Genomic DNA, 19,800 nt, shown 5'->3' on the forward strand with positions numbered 1-19,800 from the left:
AACAGATTCCCTTTTTATGAAATTATTGTAACCATAATTACTACGGCTGTTTTTTCTACGGTTGTTAACCCATCGTTTTCCCTTTCCGAATGATCAGGAGAACTGTATCCGGGTTCTGCTGTACAGGGGAGCAAATAGGGAGGCAAAGAACCAACATGGTCAGACCCCTTTTCAGGTAAATGCTTTGAATGTATGCATTTTCATCATGAAATTACAATTCAATTCAATCATCAGTTTTGTGACCAAATAATGCAGAAAAAGCATAAAAAAGCCATTTTTGAAATCACTTTGTGTGTATTTGCAGGTAGCTATAATGTCAGGTCACTTTGAAGTCGCGGAAATCATCAAAAACCACAAAGATTCTGACGTAGGTAAGCTTTCAATCCAAACTGTATGTGTCGAGGGGATCAAGTCTTACGATGAGTTCTCAACATTTGATTTACTTTTTGCTGAATCTATCATTTAATTGCACTTCCTTTCTTTTTCACCTAACAATCTACTTAATTTCTCCCTCCATTTCATCCTGTCACATTAAACACCCACTGTTCCTCCTCACTTTTTACCCCTTCTATAAACCCTCATCCGTTAACCTCACACCCCCATCTTCAGTGCCCTTTTTGGAAACGCCTAAGTATGTCCCTAAGCGAAAAGACAGCGCCGCAACTCTGCCTCTCCCCTCACTTCACTCCCACCCCCTACTGCGCGCTAACAGCGATAACTCCATGACCCAGTCTGACCCTCTGGCCCTGCCCATCAAGGCTGCGACCAATCCCAACCCGGGACAGGTACTGAGGACCATTAGGTGGATCTGCCGCTCTTTGTGATATTAGATATACTTCATTATATCTTTCTCAGTCTTTGACGTATCGTGAGTTACAGGATCCACTTTAAGGCTCTGTCTTTATGGGGATTGGTTGTGTCTGCAGGTTCAACGCAGAGCCTCTATCGGCATGAGAAGCTCCAGCAGCCCCAGGACTCGCACTCGCTCCCCATCCAGAGGGAGGGGGGGGCAAAGTGACACAGAGGAAAGGCAACGGCAGCCCAGAGGCAGACAGGGGTAAGAAGCTTATGGAGAAGGGTCCTTTAAGGCCTTCCTGTAAACGTGCCCTCTATATTTACAGATACCATCCTCTGTATGCAGGAAAATAACCATTTGAGTCTCTGTTGCATACTGTGTACTATTTTTAACTGAATGGTACACGCAAGTGCAGTATGGATGTTGCCTTTTCCTCTAGTGGTTCTTGTGTGTGTGTAGAAATAAGGTACTTGACATTTTTGAATGCTTAGATACTGTGTACTTTAGATTAGCCCAGAACTGATAAAAGAATTACTTCGAAGACTTTCTAACTAAACGTTCTATATTTCTGACATATGATACGTACTGAATATTAGACACCGTTAGTAAAGCCAAGCATAGACTCTTAGTGTTGGTATGACTGATAAGAATGACTCAACAACTGACTGACTCTGATACAGCGTGACAAGCTGTATGTGGTATCACTTTGTCTCACTTGTTCCACAGTGTGCAGCAAAGTCTTATCTCTTGTGTTTCTGAACAGCCTCTCTATCTGCCTCTCTCCCTCTGTAGTGCCACCTCAGCGGGCAGTGGTGGAGGTCAGATGAAGCGCATGTACAGCGCCGTGCCGGGGAGGGTTTACGTGGCCACCCGTGCCCACTCCTCTGGTGGAGAGAGAGAACTGTCCCTTAACAAAGGCGACAGAGTAAAAGGTGAGACAGAGCCACAATTTAGAAGTAGGGTTTTATGAGAATGAGAGAAAAACTTGCCCCTAGATGTTGATTTAATGATATTCTTGTTTAACACAACATTGGTCAAACATTGTCAACTGCAGATGATTTTGTGTAATGTAGAAATACTTTACAGTGCTGCTGCGTTAGAGGCCGGTGCGGGAAAAACATTTAAGCTATAATCTCAAACATTACCAGCAATAAAATGTTGACATGAGGGAAGAGAGGATCGTAAAGAAGAGAAATGAGAAGTAGACACATCCAGTTATTACAAAGCAATACATGTTCCCGGCCATTCTCAGTGGAACGTACAATGTTATTAGGAAATAGGTTGCTTAGGTTTAGTCCAGGGGAAGATATATACCAGTGTAAAAGTTTTTTACAATGGAGCTACTACCCACATTAAATAACATCCATTTATCAATGCTTTGAATAAATGTATCTATCATTCTGTCTATCTGTCCCAGTGTTAAGTGTGGGAGAGGGGGGGTACTGGGAGGGAACAGTGAGAGGTCGCACCGGCTGGTTTCCTTCAGACTGCGTGGAAGAAGTGGCGCCTCCCAGCAAAGACAATCGAACAGGTGAGAGAAAACCGCTTGGAGCTCGTTGTATGTTAAAAATAATCTGTCTATTGCAAATGTAAACCATGGGGTTTCAGGCAATCTCCTGAGAGATGGATTTTGTCTCTGACCTACAGTACATTTATATTTAATGGGGCACTATTATTCTTTTTTGGCTTCCTTTTGTAGTGTGCTATAAAGGTTTTTGTGCAAAAGCTTCAATCCCCAAAGTTCCATCCAGAGGGAGTTTCTCTCCCACACATTCCCCCCCCGCCTAAAACGCCTCCATTGGACTCCTTTGTTTACTTCCATAACATGATGACATCACTATGTAACACTGACGCTTATATTGGCTAGCTATTCAGAGAATGATGATGGGGGTATTGGTGGTCTAATGGATAGTGGTCTAATGGATAGTGAGGTGGGCTGAAGATCGGAAGGTTGTGAGTTCGAATCCCGCCTGGAACACCACCACTAGTGTGCCCTTGAGTGAGACACTTAGCCCTTAGTTACTCCAGGGAGAATGTCCCTTTAATTGGTAATTGTAAGTTGCTTTGGATAAAAGAGTCAGCTAAATGAAATGTAATGAAATAATACGGCCCGTAAAACATTTGAAACATTGAGTTTTGTTAATCATTCAAAGAAATGTGTTATAGTAGTAGTAATGTTAACGAGACACTTAACAGTAATAATAAATAACACATACATTGGAAAGATGGCATGCTGGAAAATGGGTTACATGCTCCCTCAGGCTGGAATTATCCTCTAAGTCACTGTAACACCCGGCACATGTCACACTCGTGTTCAGCAGAAGGCCCTTCTTTGTATCAGACTGTGCCACATATACAGCACAGACAATCCCTTTTCTACCTTTTTCACAGCTGTCCTGTTCCCGCAGCAAACAAACCATATGCCACGCACAAGACACAAGAAAAGGACCTAAATATAGTTTATTAATTTGTGTGTCACGCTGAGGACACAACACTTGACGGCAAAGGTGTTATGACGGAAGCTGAAGGTTTTAAAGTGAACATATGTTTTAATTTACAGAGACGCGCAGTGAGAAAGCCAAGAGGAAGCTTTTCCGTAACGTCACCGTCGGCGCCTACGATGGCAATGACGGCCCCAGGTAAGAAAAGTGGCAATGACTTCTGATTGGTTTGCGAAGTGAGTTGTTGGAAAATTGTAAATGTGACGGTGTGTTTGTCTGCCCTGTGATGTATCTGTGAGCTGCTTCTAACTTCTCTCCCAATGCATGCTGGGACTCCCTCAGCCCCTAGCAACCGAGAGCAGGATACCAGTTTAGAAAATAGATGTACTCATAAAACAAGAATAATCCCAGCCTCTGATATAGTTTGAGAGTGTGGATCACATGAGTGTGGGCAGCAACTGAACCGTCTGCTCTCTGCTTTATTACTGTAGGGAAAAAACTGTGAGGCCAGTGAAGGTGATTGAAATAGTTGACACCGTCTTGTTTTGCAGGAGGTTCACATATGTGTGTGTGCACTCGCTTCACCTTCCGTGGATTCATGACATCCCGTGTCCTGCATGTGTCTGCTGATCCCGATAAGCGCTTGTTCCCTATTGTTTTGCCTGAACACGTCAGCGCTGAAAGCACAAAGGGCAGCCATGTCATTTTCTTCAGCTCTGCCCCTCTTTTAGCTCCCGCAGACAAATGCACTTGTCTCTTTGATACCTCCATCTACATGCCTCTCTCTGCCCTCTGTTGTTGCTTGTTTACACCGAACACAATAATAATGAAAGGTAGAGGGGGGGTTCTTCTTCTTCTTCTCTCTCCTCCTCCTCCTCCTCCTCCATGGCATCTGTCAGAGGCTGCAGCTCAGCCCTGGGCAGCTGTGGCTGTGTATTATGAAGCTATGCATGTTTGTTTGAGAGTTAGTGTGTCTTTGCGTGTACATCTTGCTGCTGATGAGTCACGAAGGAAGCTGAGACATCAAGCGTTGGTTAGGTCCCTGGGCTAGTGAGACAGACTTACCAGTGGCCACCCGTTTTTTACAGCCTCTAACGCATTGTACCCGACATTACCCTTGTGCTGAGCCGCTCTCACTGTCATTGAAAAAAAAGAAGGCATTCACTTTAATGCAGCCGTGGCTTGTGTTCTAAATGGAAATAGCAGCCACTGGGGGTTAAATTACCTGTGCTAAGCTGGTTAAGCGTAATTGGGACACTGTGGTGAAGTGGTGCTCAATTAAGAGCGAGGTGATCCGGAGCATGTTCCCTCAGTGAATGCACGCTTTTGGGAGAATGTCAATTACCATTTTCAGAGTGAGGAAGAGTGCTTGTGAGCCTGTGTGTCTGTGGTGATGACAGCTCTGTGTTTGAGGAGAGGAGGCAGCGAGAGGAAAGTTTGCAAAATGTGTGTTTGAGCTAATCCAGAGTGAGAATCAGCTGTTAAATGTGTGATACAGCGGATGTGCGAACGCAAGCACTGTCTCTCCCCGTGTTGCCTTAAATTCATACCCATCCCCCCGCATCCCCACACCACACTCAGCTCTCCATCTCCCCTAGTTTGCAACCAAACCCTCTTCCGATCACACACACGCAGCACACGCACTCTCCCTGGTGTGATAATCGCTGGTATTTTCTCCCTCTCTCTTTCTTTCACATTGTCTTCCTCTTGTCTGAAGTGTGCTGTCTCTCTCCTTCTCATTCCCCACCTCTCTCACAGCTCTCACTCTCGCGGCTCTCTCCGGCTGAGCTCTCGCTGGAAGACCGGGAGGGGGAGGAGGGAGGAGGGAAGAGGGAGGAGGTGGTGGTTGAGAGAGCGAGCACAAGAGAGGAGGGGGGGACATGGCAATGGGGGGATGCGGAGAGAGAGATTTCTCTCTCTCCCTCTCTTCTTCGTGGCCGTCACTGGGCCCCAGAAACAGGAGCGTGTGGTTCATTTACAGGTAGCGGCTGTTTCCTCATTCATTGGCTGGCTATGGATGTGAGGAGAGGACAATGGAGAGAGGGGAGAGGTAGATGATGCTACTGAGAGGCCGTGCCTTTTCAAAGACAGACTAATAAGCTATGTATTCTGTGTGTGTGTGCGTGCGTGTGTGTGTGTGTGTGTGTGTGTGTGTGTGTGTGCGTGCGTGCGTGCGTCTTACATTTGTATTTCTCTTTTCCTCTGCATGTGAATATCTGTGGTACGGAAGTGGCTATTGAATGGAGTCTCTGCAGCATGTTTATTTCTGTGTCTTCCTCCCGTGTGTCTCTGATCGCCGTGTGTGTTAGTGCATGAAAGGGACTAGATATTGATGCATTTCAGTCAGACAGTGTGGGTGTATTTCATTCTCTTTGAGTCATGATTTCTTTAAGCAGATATTTTTCATTCACCAGGACTTCCCATTTATTGCTGTTCCTTTAAAAATGCTGCTGTCACATCCTATATCTTTTAATGTACCCTCAGTGTATCATTAAAAATGTGAGGGGCTTTGACTGTACAGAAGGATGAAAGGGAATAAGTCAATAAGTGGCAAGAGCGCGGTTTGTCAGTTCCTATCGAGCTCTAATTTGAGATACCGGTGTTTTCTGTGCATGTCTGTGTGTGTGCATGCATTTGTGTTTATGTGAAGATATACACTGAATGAAATGTATGTGGTCTTCACATATAAGTGTATACGTCATACTGCTTGATTGCTGTGTATATATATTCATCTATATGTACTGTTCATCTTTCTAACGCGGCTCCATCCACAGTGTGTGTCACCAACATCCGCCAAGTGCCTCACGGATGTGTGTGTGTGCGGGTATGGTCCCCACATAGCCAGTCGATCTGCATGTACATTCAGCAGGGGAATGGTTAAAAAACAGCCCTTTTTTCTCAGTAATTGTGGATAGAAAAGAGAGGATGACTCAGGAGGGAACATAATAACTCTGGTCTCCAGTAAGCTTACCGCTTCATTGCAGCCAGTTCACAGAGAGCGTGTCCTACTAGCCAACAGGGATTAACCTGCGAATTGAAGCATTTTATGTCCCTAATTGGCCAGGCAATTTGGCCAAAGACAAGTTGAATAGCTTTAAATATGTTAAGGAAATTTGGTGTGTTTATGCAAACAAGCAACAATACTTAGGAGCACCTGGAGCGCCGGTGCACGCCATGTTTCCCCCTTTAAGAAGTGGATGGATGAATAGCCCAATGGATCCTTCCACCCACTCTTTGCTACTTTGATCTTCAGAGAGGGAAAGCATGGTGGAGGACAGGGTGAGAGAAAAAAGGAATGAGGTGTGAGGAGCAGATGGCTGGAAGGCGGCTGTGCGTTGGCGAAACAGTAACATTGATGGAGAACACACAAGGAATGGACCTCAGTAGGGGAAACTAGTGATCGTCTGTTCAGCGCTAAAGTTACGACTTGGTGTTGAAGTCTGGATCTTCAGGCCTGTAGGCCAGCTCTCATCACTCTGCCGTGCCTCGGTGCTACCACAGCCAAACTTTATTACAGCTCTGCCGGATAAAACACACAAGGCATTGCTGGGTTCGCAAGAGACGGTGTGGAATATAATCAAACTGTTATTGTTATTTTAGGACTAGTGTACACTTGGGTTTTTGAGAAGTGGCAGAGGCAGAATGAACTTGGAGTGATAAGCTCCTCTGCCAGACAGAGAAGAAAAAAATAATAGTCTGCTACCTAAAACCTCAAAGTAAATCTAAATGTTGGTATGGTATATGGTATATGTTCCCTGAAGGCCTGATTGATTGGCAGCCGATATAACAGTTGTGTTTATAGTTAGGTTGCAACATGTTATGATGTTAGGTCTGCTGACTCAGGCGAAGGAGAACTGTAATTGAGAATTTGAGTAGGCACTGCCTGCCATATTTAACTAAGGCCTGAAAAAACCCATTTACGTTTACTACTTCTCATAAAGGTCCAGTCGTGAACATGCTCACAATTCACCCACATTTGAATGGGGAAGGACCAAAAACTGGTATTCCTAGTGGAATTGATGTCCTTGAGTTTATATATATTGAGTATATAAATACACTGCATTGTTTTGGCAGCAAAGCTGATGTCAAATGACGCCAATTCTTCAACCAGGCTCCTCATCCTGTTCACTCACAGTTCAGCCCATGAAGGAAATCAAATCCTTTGATTTATTTGAGATGGAGTTTCAGTTTGAGTTAGGGCTGATAAGCACATACCAACACAAACGTGAGCTTCCTAGGAAAAAGATATCTGGAATTCCTCTTGAATCATACAGCTCTGCTCGAGCCCCGGGCTCTCTAACACAACCAGGGTGAATTGACATTGTTAGAAAGTCAAGTCCAGAACTGAGTCATGAGATGGGCTGCGTGTGGCCGCGTAGAGTCCATTGAACCAGCCCTATATTACAGGAAGGCCTGTAAAGCAGCTTGACTGAAAGTCCCAGACAAGGTAATACAATAATGAAGGAGCTCGCTGGCCCAGCTGTTACACTACTCCAATAGTCTTATGATAAGATTGCATCGCCAATGTCTCTTATCCTTTCTGCCCTCAGAGGCAGCAAGAGGAACTGTTTTTGGAGGGAGATTAGAGCCCTGTGAGACTTCTCCTTGTACATCATTTGAAGTGTCATGTATGACAGGTATTGGCGCGCCAGAGTTGTTTAAAAAGTATCTTTGCAAAAGCTGCCAGAGGCAGTGAAAGCTAATGCAGCGATTTAGGTGCATTTGGAAGTTTCCATTATCGGTGAAGTGTGTGTGCACATTTTTCTAATGTGCCGTTCCCCCTGGCTCAGTGCTTGTCAGCTCCAGCTGGATTAGTCCATAGTATGGACTGTCATCTCATATACACTTCCTCCCCTTGTGACACTGCCCTGCCATCAACCCTTTTGTGCACCAGTGCTTTTCGTATGACATTCTCCATCCAACCCATCTTTGCTGCAGTGTGATTTCGTAATGTGTTGCAGTAAAGCAGTTTTCCACATTCATTAAAGGATTTATTTGCGTTACAATAATACTTTTCTGTTGCTATAAAAGTTATATTGCTTTCTTCCTCTCCAATTCCCCTTTTGTTCCCCCTATATCTCTCCATCCCCATTTCTGTCTCTAAGTGACTACATCATTAAGGAGAAGACAGTGCTCCTACAGAAGAAAGACAATGAGGGTTTTGGCTTTGTGCTTAGGGGAGCCAAAGGTGAGCCTCCTTTGCCAACGTTTCCTATATTTTCAGTTCCTATGGATTTCTCAGTCTCATATGCTCTTTCTTATCCATCTATTGTAATTTTCAAACCATCTGTGTCCACTCCCTGTCTTTTTTCTTGTCCTCTGCAGCTCAGACTCCCATAGAGGAGTTCACTCCAACGCCAGCCTTCCCCGCGCTGCAATACCTGGAGTCTGTAGATGAGGGGGGCGTGGCCTGGAGGGCGGGCCTTAGGATGGGGGACTTCCTCATCGAGGTAAGGAAGAGAGGCCCAATCTGAACCAAGGATTCATTCATTTTAAACATGATGTGTCCAAAGTCCACGCTGTAATCAGAAACCACATTCCGATGAAACGTAAATAAAACCCTCATGACTGATTGACCTTGCAGTTCTGGGTCCAAGGTGTTTGGTGGTGAATATTTCCTATTTTCAACGAAGACATCCATACAGGACGACACTCAAAATGTCCCTATTGTCAGAGCGAGTCATTGACAGGAAGCAGGGAGGGATTTACTTTTTACACAAAGCTTTTTATACATTGCATTCATTCATGTTCGTCTGAGAGTGTCACAAGTAATTCTGGGAAATGTAGGAAATTAATAGAAAAGGTACTCTGCAGATTAGTGGGTATACAAAAAAAGTACTCTTTATTTCTGCAGTGTGTATTCAGATTCTACTACTAGGACTAAAGTTTGTTCGTGGACAAAGCACAAGCAGCTTATTCTTCTGGCCATTTCGTACTTTTAAAAGTTACCTAATGTTTCCGTAAAAACTCAGATTTAGAAATGGTGATTATCAAACAACTATTAAAGCTGACAGATACTGCTTATTAGTATTCAACCTTTTATGAGTCACTTGCCCAAGCTTTTGTTACTGCGATTTACTGTAGTCGCTGTCTGAATTGCTGGTGTCCAAAAACACTCCAAATATTATAGGTTTGAAGCTAAGTCTTAGAAAACGGCAACATTATATTACAAACATGGGGAAAGCCAATGTGAATTAGAGGTCACAAGATGCCCTTCAGTAAACCTGTCAAGGCTGTGGCAGTTTTGGTGTATTTTTATTTTAATGGGTCATTCTGCATTCCTTCCTTCCTTCCCTTGTCTTCAGGTGAACGGCCAGAATGTGGTGAAGGTTGGTCACCGGCAGGTCGTCAACATGATCCGGCAGGGCGGCAACAGCCTCATGGTGAAAGTGGTGATGGTCGCTCGAAACCCCGAGCTGGAGGACACGGCTCGGAAGAGAGGTAAAACTTTCCTTCACGTCATCTCAATCCTATGTTTATGATGTGTGACGATAACGCTGATTGCGTGTTTACCTTACCATGAAAGCCGGTCGTCCTTGGTGACTGCATGTTTATACGAGAATACTAAACATTAAGTCTGCTTTTGGCCGGCTTCCCTTGGCAGCTCCGCAGCAGACCAAGAGGCTGACTCCTCCTGCCATCGCCCTGCGCTCCAAGTCAATGACATCAGAGCTGGAAGACATGGGTAAGAAGAAAGAAGGGACTGAATGCAAAAGAATAAAGGGGGGGGGGGGGGGGTCGGGAAAAATGTATAAAAAGATCAATTAGATTCGAGTGCTCCACTTTGTTCTTGAGGGTCACATTTCATATAGTTTGTCAGGCGGGTTATAAGCTCCTCTGCAGGATTATGTTACACTACCGTGACGTTATTAATGGAACAGAGGTGTGATTTAATTTTTTCATTAGCAATTGTTTGATGTGTATGGAGCTTTTTCATTCATTTACACTTTCTATATTCAAAAAAGGTTATAATTAAACACTCTATAAGTCTCGTGCCATCACTCACCAACTGCCTTTTTCTTTCTCTTTCTTTTGAACCCAATGGGCTGCGTACAGTGGACAAAGGTGGGAGAATCATGGATGTGTGGGCTCTCATTATCATTTCCATCCCCCGTCCTCATCCCTCTCATCAAATCACTCCATCACATGTGTCAGAGTATGTATTTCATCCTTTCATCTCACAAATACACATGACTACGAAGGAAGCACTGCTAGTCACACCTAATGTCTGTTTCCCTCCCAATCACAGCTGCCTCTCCGTGGAAAAAGAAAGCAGGTGACTATCAGCCTTAATCGTTCCGCCTATCAGCCCCTGAGCTTTAATTAAAAGTCAGCCTGTTTGATGCTTTTTTTTTTTTATCTCCTCCTTTATCAGATTACGACTCTACTTTGGGTCCTGATAAGAAGAGGACGGTCTATCAGATGGCACTAAGTATGAAATCACTCTCACCGCTCTTGTCATACTGTATAAGGGTGTTTTCAAACCTTGAGGGGGCTCACTGAAATCCTTCCTCTCTGCCCTTTTTTTTTCTTTAGACAAACTGGACGAAATATTGGCTGCTGCCCAACACACTATTACACCAGACAACCAGGGCCAGAGGGGTCATGGAGGCAAGAGGGACAGGAGCAAGAGCATTGTTCCCAACAGCTCCAATGAGGTGGGTTTTGGTTGTTACCATCATTTGGGGTCCTTCTGCCTTTTCAGACTCAAACATCTGAACATTTATAAACCTTTTTCAAACACAAGATTCACAAACAACAGAGCTTCTTCACTGCTCTAAGATGTAGCACATATTTAGTAATGGAAGTGACTAATGCTAGAAAAAGGTTTCCTATCTTTAAGCAGCTTGGTCTTTTCTTTTTATCTGTTGTGTTGTTCTGCCCTCACTGCACTTAACAGAGAATGATTGACAATAGACCACCCACACCTAAACAGTTGTTTAAATGTGAGTCAGGTTGTGTCCATTCATCCATCCTCTCCTGCCTGATACTCTCATACTCGGACACGTTGGTTTTTCTGTATTCAATTATACTGTTCATCAAATCAATATCAGTTTAACAGCCTACAAATGTGATTTGATTATAACAAATGTGATTTGATTATAACTGAGTTTATTTTCTCTTTACTCCCTCCTCCCTTTCAAATGATCTTTTCTCCTTTTTCAATATGACACCTGAAACCACCAGCAGCAGCCATCAGGCAGCATGATGCAGTCCGGACAAGGTTTCGGCTACAACCAAGCTCACTTTCAACCCGGCCACGCTCAGCACGCCGTCATGATGCGGCAGAAATCTATTGGTAAAGGGAATTCAAATTGAAAAGTACATTTACTCAAGTATGATACTTAAGTACTATTTTGACATACTTATAGATACGTACTTAACTTTCCATGGTTACAATTTTTTTTTTTTGTGTATAAAACAGATGACATTTGTATTTATTACACAGTACTGTTCTACTAAAATACCCAGTTTTCATAACTTTTAGTAACTCAAATTGTTTCCAAATTGACAAACAACAGCATTCAATTTATCTTACAAACATTTGTAAGCGATACACACTTATATAATATTCTATTATGATACAATAATGTTTAGCCATTCTTCATATTGAGTACTTAAACATTTGATACTTGAAGTACAATTTGCTGATAACACTTCTACTTAACTAAAATTTCAAATTCAGAACTTTACTTGTCATGGAGTATTTTAAGACTTAAGTAGTTGTACTTTTACAAACTTGTTCCCAGGTGTAACAGAGGAGGAGAGGCAGTATCTCCACCCCCCTGCTATGAAACTGGCTCGCAGCCTGTCGGTGCCGGGACCGGAGGAAATCCCTCCCCCCCCCAACACATCCGCCCCGGAGCCGCCCTTATCAGCAGGCCCTCACCCTGGGAGAGGACCTGCTATGCCCATCCCTCCTGTATCTCAAGCCCATTACCAGGTCCAATCCCAGCCAGGACATGCTACTCAAGCAGGCTGGGAGAGGGGGGGTCCTGGTGGGGTGAACCAGCAGGGCATGGTCCCCACCCTCCGCAGACAAGCTGAGGCACCGGAGGCATCCAGGAGAGGAGGGGGCAAGATGGGAGGGTTACGGAGAGGCTACAGCAGCGCCACACCACCAACAAGTGCTAAACCTAAGACTCAACAACCACCGCCGCAGCACCACCCGCACACGGCCAACAGGGAGCAGGGCGGAGCGGCCGGCAGGGGGGGGGGCAGGCGGGGTCGCGGGGCTCTGATGAAGCAGTCGAAAGTGGAAGACGGGCTGAGGCAGCACCGAGGGAAAGGAGTCGCAGCCAAAGAGAAGAGCTCCATCCCCATCCCCACCATCATCGTCAAGGCACCCTCCACCAGCAGCAGTGGGCGGAGCAGCCAGGGCAGCAGCATGGAGACGGAGCCCCACCCGGAGGCAGAGGACAACAGCTCAGCGGAGACAAACTTCGACAGCACCAGTCTGCCCTCACCGCTCACCCCCTTACCCCCTCAGCCCCCTACGTCAACCCCCTCGCCTTCCTCGAACGTCGCCCCGTCGGTCTCCTCTCATCAAAACTTGGAGGACTTGGATTACACCTCCACATACGGGACGGCCATCGGAGGAGGCGGGGCTCGCAGGGAAAGGGAACGTTTCCGAGACATGAGAAGAAAGAGCGCTTCTTTCTTCCTCTCGTCTGAGGACGACGTCCAGGGAGTGGCAGGGGGAGGAGCGGGGGAGGGAACGAGAATTCAGCCTTTACAAGGCTCACAAATGGACGTGCCCACCCCTCGCTTACGGCCCTCCAAGTCTATAGATGAGGGCATGTTTTCTGGAGACAACTACGTCCACTATTCCAGCAGCATGCCCCCAGCTTTTGGCCTGCCGGAGTATTCGTCCCCTGTCCCTAATCAGGACGGCCAGCCCAAGTCGGCGCCCTCAATGTACGGCAGCCAGGCCACGACTACCTTCATCCACCCGCTTACAGGGAAGGTTCTGGACCCCTCGTCCCCACTCGGTCTGGCCCTAGCTGCGAGAGAAAGGGCCCTGAAGGACGACCGCAGGACGCGCAGAGAGGACAGACAATTCGGCCGGCAGATGTCCACAGTGGGAGCGTTTCCCACCCCCGTCCAGACCCCGACTCCTTCCCTTTTTGCGACTCCTACACAATCGGCCTATACCTCCCCAGTGTCCGTCCACCTCACCTCCCCCACCGCCACCACCTCGCCCGCACCTATAAGTCGGCCGCAGTCACCGAGGATATTACGTTTGGGAGGGGGAGGCGGGGAGAGGATGGAGCGGGAAAAGGAGGGAGGATCCAGGGAGGGTCTTAGAGTTCGCTTCTCAGAGGACAGGACCAGTCAGTATTCAACGCAGTATTACCAACAGAGCCCCCGGGAAAGAGAAAAGGAGGTGTATGACAGCAGATCTGCTCCGCCCATGCAGCCTCCTCCACCTCCGGTTCAACCGGCCCCCCGCAGACCTTCATTCCTGCAGATGGAGGCTAACAGCAGCTACGTCCCTCAGTACACTGTCCCCACAGCCCCATCACCGACACATGATGGAGAAGCAAGAGCAGGAACAAGTGGAGGTTTAGGACTGATGGTGCTCCCTCCGCCTGCTCCTTCAATAGACGTAGATGACGAGTTTGTCTTTGCAGATCCTTTGCCTCCGCCCATACAGTTTGCTAATGGTAAGAAGGAGAGAGGGCAGGAGTATCCTCAGCAGCATCGGAGTCAATACTCTGCTGCTGCTCCACCTCTTCCTCCCCCTCTCCCGTCTAACAAGCAATCAAACGCTCCTCAGGCCGGTGACTCCGCTGCCTCCAGCCTCACCTCCTACGACAGCGAGGTGGCCAACCTCACACAGTCGGCCCCCTCTCCCTCTTACCCCTCCACACAGATATTTTCCCCTCCGTCAACAACAACCACCACCTCTTCTGCTGCCGCTCTCTCTGCCGCGTCGCTGCACAGACCCCAGCCCATGTCTCATTCTCACCCCTACTACGACCCCTCTGTGGGAGGCCAGGACAGAGGCTCGTCCGTCCTCACATCCACCATGACCTACGCTACCACCACCATGACAGCCACCGCCGCCGCAGCCACCACCACCTCGCCAGCATCCTCCGGTATGCCCGCAGTGGGAAAAACCTCCGACCACACCCATCATCACCCCGCTGGAGACTGGCAGGACGGCGTGGTGGATTCTGGGATCGAGGAGCTGGACAGTCACAGCAGCAGCGACCATCACTTGGAGATGCTGGGATTGAGCGGGCTGAGAGGAGGGGAGGGGGAGAGAGGAGGAGGGGGGGAGCATCAGGAGCCTTGCACAACCTACTCAGGCGGGCAAACATTTGAGGTGCACAGCGCCAAAATGGCAAACCCCGTGTTTCCAAAGATGAGTCACTACAAGGATGGAGGAGGCAGAGGCCCGGCTGTAGCTCTACGCAGGCAGAACAGCACCAACCCGGCCCCCCTGCAGCTGCAGAGACAGAGCCACCCCGAAGAAATCCGGTTAGAGGAAGCGCTCTCCGACGAAAGGCAACACATGGTGGGTCGATCCAAGATGGAGGACGGCTTCAACTCCGCTCTTGCCGCCTGCTTGGAGAGGCCGGTGGAAGCTCGGTCTCTGGGCTGGGTGGAGGTTGGGGAGCAGGGTGGAGACATGGTGCATAGAGGGGGTGTCTCTTTGGAGGGACGCAGGCTTCACTCGCCTCTTTCGGGGGTGAAGGCGAACATCATGAACGAGCTGAGCTCCAAGCTGCAGCAGATGGGCGGCATGAAGAGTATGGACGACTGGAGCCACTCCCCCAAGTCTCCCTCCATGAACAGGTGTGTTTTCATCAACTATTTTCATTATTAAAAAATACTGTGGTCAAAATCATTTTTATATTTACATTTTTTTATATCATGGTCTTGTGTTTTTGTATACAATTTTTATAAAATGTTTTTTTTTGGGGGTTTTTTCCTCTTCCTTCACTGTTTATCATTTGTTATCTGATATGTTTGTGTATTTAAAAATGTTGCAAAAACCATTACATTGAAAAAGAAAAATGATTTAATGCTTATGTAACGTGTCTGTTTTTGTCTCTCAGGTATTCGGCGGATTACACCGATGCGTTTCACAGCCCACCCTCTGGCCGCTCCATCTCTCCGTTACCCACCTCCTCTCCGCAGCATCAGCGTCAGATCCTGACCCCGAATCTGTCCACCACGCCATCCGTCTCCCCTTCCCCTCAAGTTCAGCGCAACTGGACCCGCTCCCCCTCTCCGCAGATTCCCACCTCGCCGGTTCACTCTCACTCCCCCCATTCCCCGACCTTCTGCCCGTACCCGACGTCACCGAAGCATCGCTCCAAGATGCGCCGGCAGACTTTTGATTTCCAGTGCAGCCCCACGAAGGAGATGCGGTCTTCAGTGTCACGGCGACGGGCCCCCAGCCCTCTCATCTATAACAGTGAGCAGCCGATGCCCGCCCCTCCCCGCCCTTCCTCCCTCCCCATCCTCCCAACGACACCTATCTACAGTAACCCCTTTGATTTCCCCGGACCCCTCACCCCTCCTTCGCCTCTAGGAGATCCCTACGCCATTTCTTCTTCTCCACTTTACTCCCCATCCGGTGTGCCGCACTCAAACCCCCTCCTCACCTCTCGCTCTCTCTCCCCCACCCATTTTCTCTCCGGAGCCTCCTCCCCCTTGCACTTGCCCCCCAGCCCATCCTGCCTCAGCTATCCCAATCTCACCCCTCCTCCCCCAGCCAAACCCTTCGCGGTCAAGCCCCTGCCCTACTGGACCAAGTACGACGTGGCCGACTGGCTGGCTTACCTGAACCTGACCGAACACCAGGAGCGTTTTATAGACAATGAGATAGATGGATCGCATCTGCCTTCGCTCACCAAGGACGACTTCTTGGACCTGGGTGTGACGCGCGTGGGACACCGAATGAACATCGAAAGGGCTCTGAAGAAACTCACTGACAGGTGAGGGAGGACTAACAGACTCTGGAATACGTAGAGTCAACGAGGTCAAAGAAGGAAGCGCCCCATGGTGAAGGAAAGTCAAAGTGTCTCATAGCTTAGCGTTAGCTGTGCCATCCCCTTTCTACTTTAGATACTTAGAAGTTATCTTATCCCCTCCCCCCTCTCTCTTTACTTACCTGTTTTATCAACCCTATTTAGTTTGCCCAATCTTTATTTCATTTCCGCCCATTCTTATTCTTTGATTTGCCCTCCTTCTCTCCCCAGACGGCTCTCCTCTCCTTTGCATGTCCCTTCTTCTCCCAGAGACACATACTGAGAGTGTGAAGGGGTGAATCAAAGATGAAATAAAAGGGAGAGACACAAATTGACAAAGGTGGACAATAACAGAGGATGTGCGAGACAAGAACAGCGGACATCAACAGGTGTTGTTGGACTATGTCTAAGGGCTGGATGTGGGGGGGGGGGGGGGGAGAGTTTTCTTGCAAAGTTACAACACATTTAGAGAATACTGTTGAAATCTGTGGAATTACTTTTGGTCAAGAACGGGTATGTGAGGAAAATCGTATGAAAACTCTTCAACTGAAAATATATTTTTAAAGGAAAGGCATTTAATTAACACACCATTATGTGCTGTGAAAGACAAACACACTGACAGATGGATTCTCACACCATCTGCTGCTAGGCCAAACTTCTGTCTGTGTTCAAAGGAAAGTTAAAAAGTTGCTGCTTGAAGGGTAAACCCCGAGTCAATGTTACTTCTTGTGGCTGAGCCAGAAACCCTGGGAAAAGCAGTTACTTCCTGATCAGAGAATAAAATGGCTGTGAGTTCAGGAGCCAAAGACAGAAAATTAGATTTATGTTTGTAAATGATGATAGAAGAAAAAGGTAGACAATTATAGTATTCTTTTTATATATATTTGCCATATTCCCCCAAAGGATTCCCCAATATGCTTTGTATGTATGTACTTTGCGAGCACTTAATATATCTTACATGTTGAACGGGATTAACTATTACTAGAAACATATGTTTTGTACGAAGTGCCGATCACAATCATTCATTTCAAACTGGTCAGGGTATTTAAAACTGTTGATTTGAAGTTGTGCATAATGGTATTGAGAAGACATTGTTGTGAAGTAACCTTTTAGAGGTTGAAACATGTGAGAGCAATTGAAAAGGGGTTGCATGTCAAACTGCAAATCGTCTTTTCTCGACCTTTACTGGTGTCTATGGCCATAGCAGAGGTCAAAGGGTGGACTCCACCTCTTTGATGCCATAATGTTGACCGCGCTCTCTCACTCAGCAGGTGCAGTGATCAAAAAGGGCTTTTTACTGCTTCTCTGTCTGCCTCACCGCCCCCCCCCCCCCAACCCTCACCATCCGTGAGACTGTGTCCGATTTTGTGCGAGTGTTTGTCAGCTTGGTGGCCAAATGCTTTCCCTTAACCTACACCTCTCTCTCTTTATAAATGCCTTTTTCCAAGACATATTTATAACGGTCGGAAAACTGTTTTTTTCTCACTAGTTGACAATCCCAATGTTGCCCCTGTTCCACTTATCATTAACTCAATTAGAAACACTGAGTGATAACTTTATCTGTTGCATAGAGGGGAACGCCCTGGGTTTTTTAAACATGCCATGTTTAACCATTTTCCCTGCAGTGAATTAAACTGTAAGGCAAAAAAAAACACATTATTTATAGATCTATGTAATGATAATAACAATGATTACATTAAAATATAGTATAATAAAGATAATATTTAGTATGTAAACATTTTTAAGAATCTCCGTCTTCCAAATAGTGTGGACAAATTCTTTGGAGTTTTATTTATGTTTTAATTTTGGGATTTCTGTGAATGCTTTCTATACTGCTCGCCCCGTGGTGACCCCGGTGAAGCCGACACACGTTAGTTAACGCGTTTTCTCTCTGTTTGAAAATTGTGACTCAAACGCGATCTCATGAAGGACATTTGTGAAAGGACTGAGCAGTAGTGTAGAAAGCATTACATCCTATGATTTAAAAGAGTATTTTAGGTCTAGTGAAATGCATAATGACTACATACAGTATGAGCATAAGTATGCAGAGATAAAAAGGTATATATATATAAATATAAAAATATATATGAAGTTTTGCTTTAAATTGAATAAAGTATATACTGATAAACAATATGATAGAGGTACAACTAAGGTGTTGAAATAAATGCTAAAATAAACTGTTGTCATTCTCGTTTCTCCTCGCATTTCCACATAATGATCCAATTTGAAGTGCCGTGTTTGAATTGAGTCATTTGGCAGCGGCTCTTCGCAGCCCTGCGGTGCTTGAACACAACATTGTTTTCGGGTCCAGGATTATATTCCCATCAGGCGCGGTGAGCTAATAGGACAAAAGAGTGGCGCTCACGGGAAGGGAGAAGATGAGATGGCTTAATTCAAAGCAAGCACTGGCTGCATCCATGCAAACACGGCTGTAAGGCATGAGAAACAATTGGAAAACAACTTGGAAGGAGATGAATATGGGATTGTTCGCTAGCATGGTGGCCACAGTGAGGTTCATGGAAAAAAAAATGCAAAATGCTGTTATTTAAAGTTTGTGCCAACTGTCAAGGTGGCCCCCTCTTTGTGTTTCCTTAAACCGGAGTCTGTAGCATTACAGATGTCAGGGCTCGTTTAGCTCTGTGGCGATGAAGCCACTTGCTGCCCTTTTTCACATAAATAGAGAGATGTAGACCATTCTTCCAAAAATATATCAAACTCTCCTATTTGTTTGAGAACTGCTGACTCCCACAGCATATCATCATCAAACATCTGCATTTGGTGTTTTTTCACTCATCAGGTTTCAAACAAATATAGTGTTTGTGTTCACAGTTATTGATGGAAAGATTACAATATTGTGTGATTTTTTTCGTTTAAAGAGGACATATTATACTCATTTTCAGGTTTCATATCATTATGTTGTGCCTCTAGTGACATATTACCATGCTTTAATGTTCAGAAAGCTCTTTATTTTTCTCATACTGCCTGTGCTGCAGCACCTCTTTTCACCCTCTGTCTGAAACCAGAGCCCAGTCTGCTCTGATTGGTTAGCTGGCCGGCTCTGTTGTGATTGATCAAACGCTTAGAGTTGTCCCGCCCCTTAGCCTTTAACCTATGTGTTGGAGCTTTAGCCAATAGATGCACGTTCGTTATATAGTGATGTCACTATGATAAGGAAGTAAAAAAAGGAATCAAATGGAGGCGTTTCAGAAAATTTACATTCACACTGAGACTGCCAAGGCACACGGAAAGGAAAATCCCTCAAAAGCATAATAGGACCTCTTTAAAGTGGAGTTATTATGCTCAGGGCCGCCTTAATGCACGGGCTGACCTGGGCTGAAGCCCAGGGGCCTACGGAGATTGGGGGCCTATCATGAGCCAATAAAAACCAAAAAAAATTAAATTTTAAATAAACAAAGTCTTGGCTTTCAGAATATGTAACTTTTATTTCCAAAATCACACGATAAATAAATATTTGAAGCTTGTAAAGGGAAGAAGACAGCTCTCCCTCGCCACTCTGCTGTTCCCCTCCCTCCGCTGAAATTATGAATGTAAGGCGTATAGTAATCATAGATAACAC

The 19,800-nt window shown here is 46.1% G+C and overlaps 1 protein-coding gene across 9 annotated transcripts in view; it reads left to right on the top strand.

Annotated features, from left to right (window-relative positions):
- The window catches only part of LOC104946320 (SH3 and multiple ankyrin repeat domains protein 1-like), a 40,273-nt gene extending 21,873 nt beyond the window's left edge, over nucleotides 1-18,400 (top strand). For 7 of the 9 annotated variants that reach the window (XM_010772113.1, XM_010772110.1, XM_010772109.1 and 4 more), the window contains 18 exons: nucleotides 98-175; nucleotides 305-371; nucleotides 610-785; nucleotides 927-1,057; nucleotides 1,589-1,728; nucleotides 2,214-2,327; nucleotides 3,357-3,435; nucleotides 8,343-8,425; nucleotides 8,563-8,687; nucleotides 9,543-9,678; nucleotides 9,842-9,922; nucleotides 10,294-10,302; nucleotides 10,487-10,513; nucleotides 10,613-10,669; nucleotides 10,774-10,895; nucleotides 11,425-11,536; nucleotides 11,988-15,042; nucleotides 15,306-18,400. In XM_010772113.1, coding sequence (XP_010770415.1) covers nucleotides 98-175; nucleotides 305-371; nucleotides 610-785; nucleotides 927-1,057; nucleotides 1,589-1,728; nucleotides 2,214-2,327; nucleotides 3,357-3,435; nucleotides 8,343-8,425; nucleotides 8,563-8,687; nucleotides 9,543-9,678; nucleotides 9,842-9,922; nucleotides 10,294-10,302; nucleotides 10,487-10,513; nucleotides 10,613-10,669; nucleotides 10,774-10,895; nucleotides 11,425-11,536; nucleotides 11,988-15,042; nucleotides 15,306-16,194 — 5,481 coding nt within the window. In that variant the 3' untranslated portion in view covers nucleotides 16,195-18,400. The remainder of the gene's footprint in view (nucleotides 1-97; nucleotides 176-304; nucleotides 372-609; nucleotides 786-926; nucleotides 1,058-1,588; nucleotides 1,729-2,213; nucleotides 2,328-3,356; nucleotides 3,436-8,342; nucleotides 8,426-8,562; nucleotides 8,688-9,542; nucleotides 9,679-9,841; nucleotides 9,923-10,293; nucleotides 10,303-10,486; nucleotides 10,514-10,612; nucleotides 10,670-10,773; nucleotides 10,896-11,424; nucleotides 11,537-11,987; nucleotides 15,043-15,305) is intronic. The other 2 variants (XM_010772114.1, XM_010772118.1) reach the window with 1 other exon arrangement.
- The last annotated feature ends 1,400 nt before the right edge of the window (nucleotides 18,401-19,800 follow it).

Source organism: Notothenia coriiceps, unplaced genomic scaffold (assembly GCF_000735185.1).
Source record: "Notothenia coriiceps isolate Sejong01 unplaced genomic scaffold, NC01 NC01_scaffold00010968, whole genome shotgun sequence".
NCBI classification, from domain to species: Eukaryota; Metazoa; Chordata; class Actinopteri; order Perciformes; family Nototheniidae; genus Notothenia; species Notothenia coriiceps.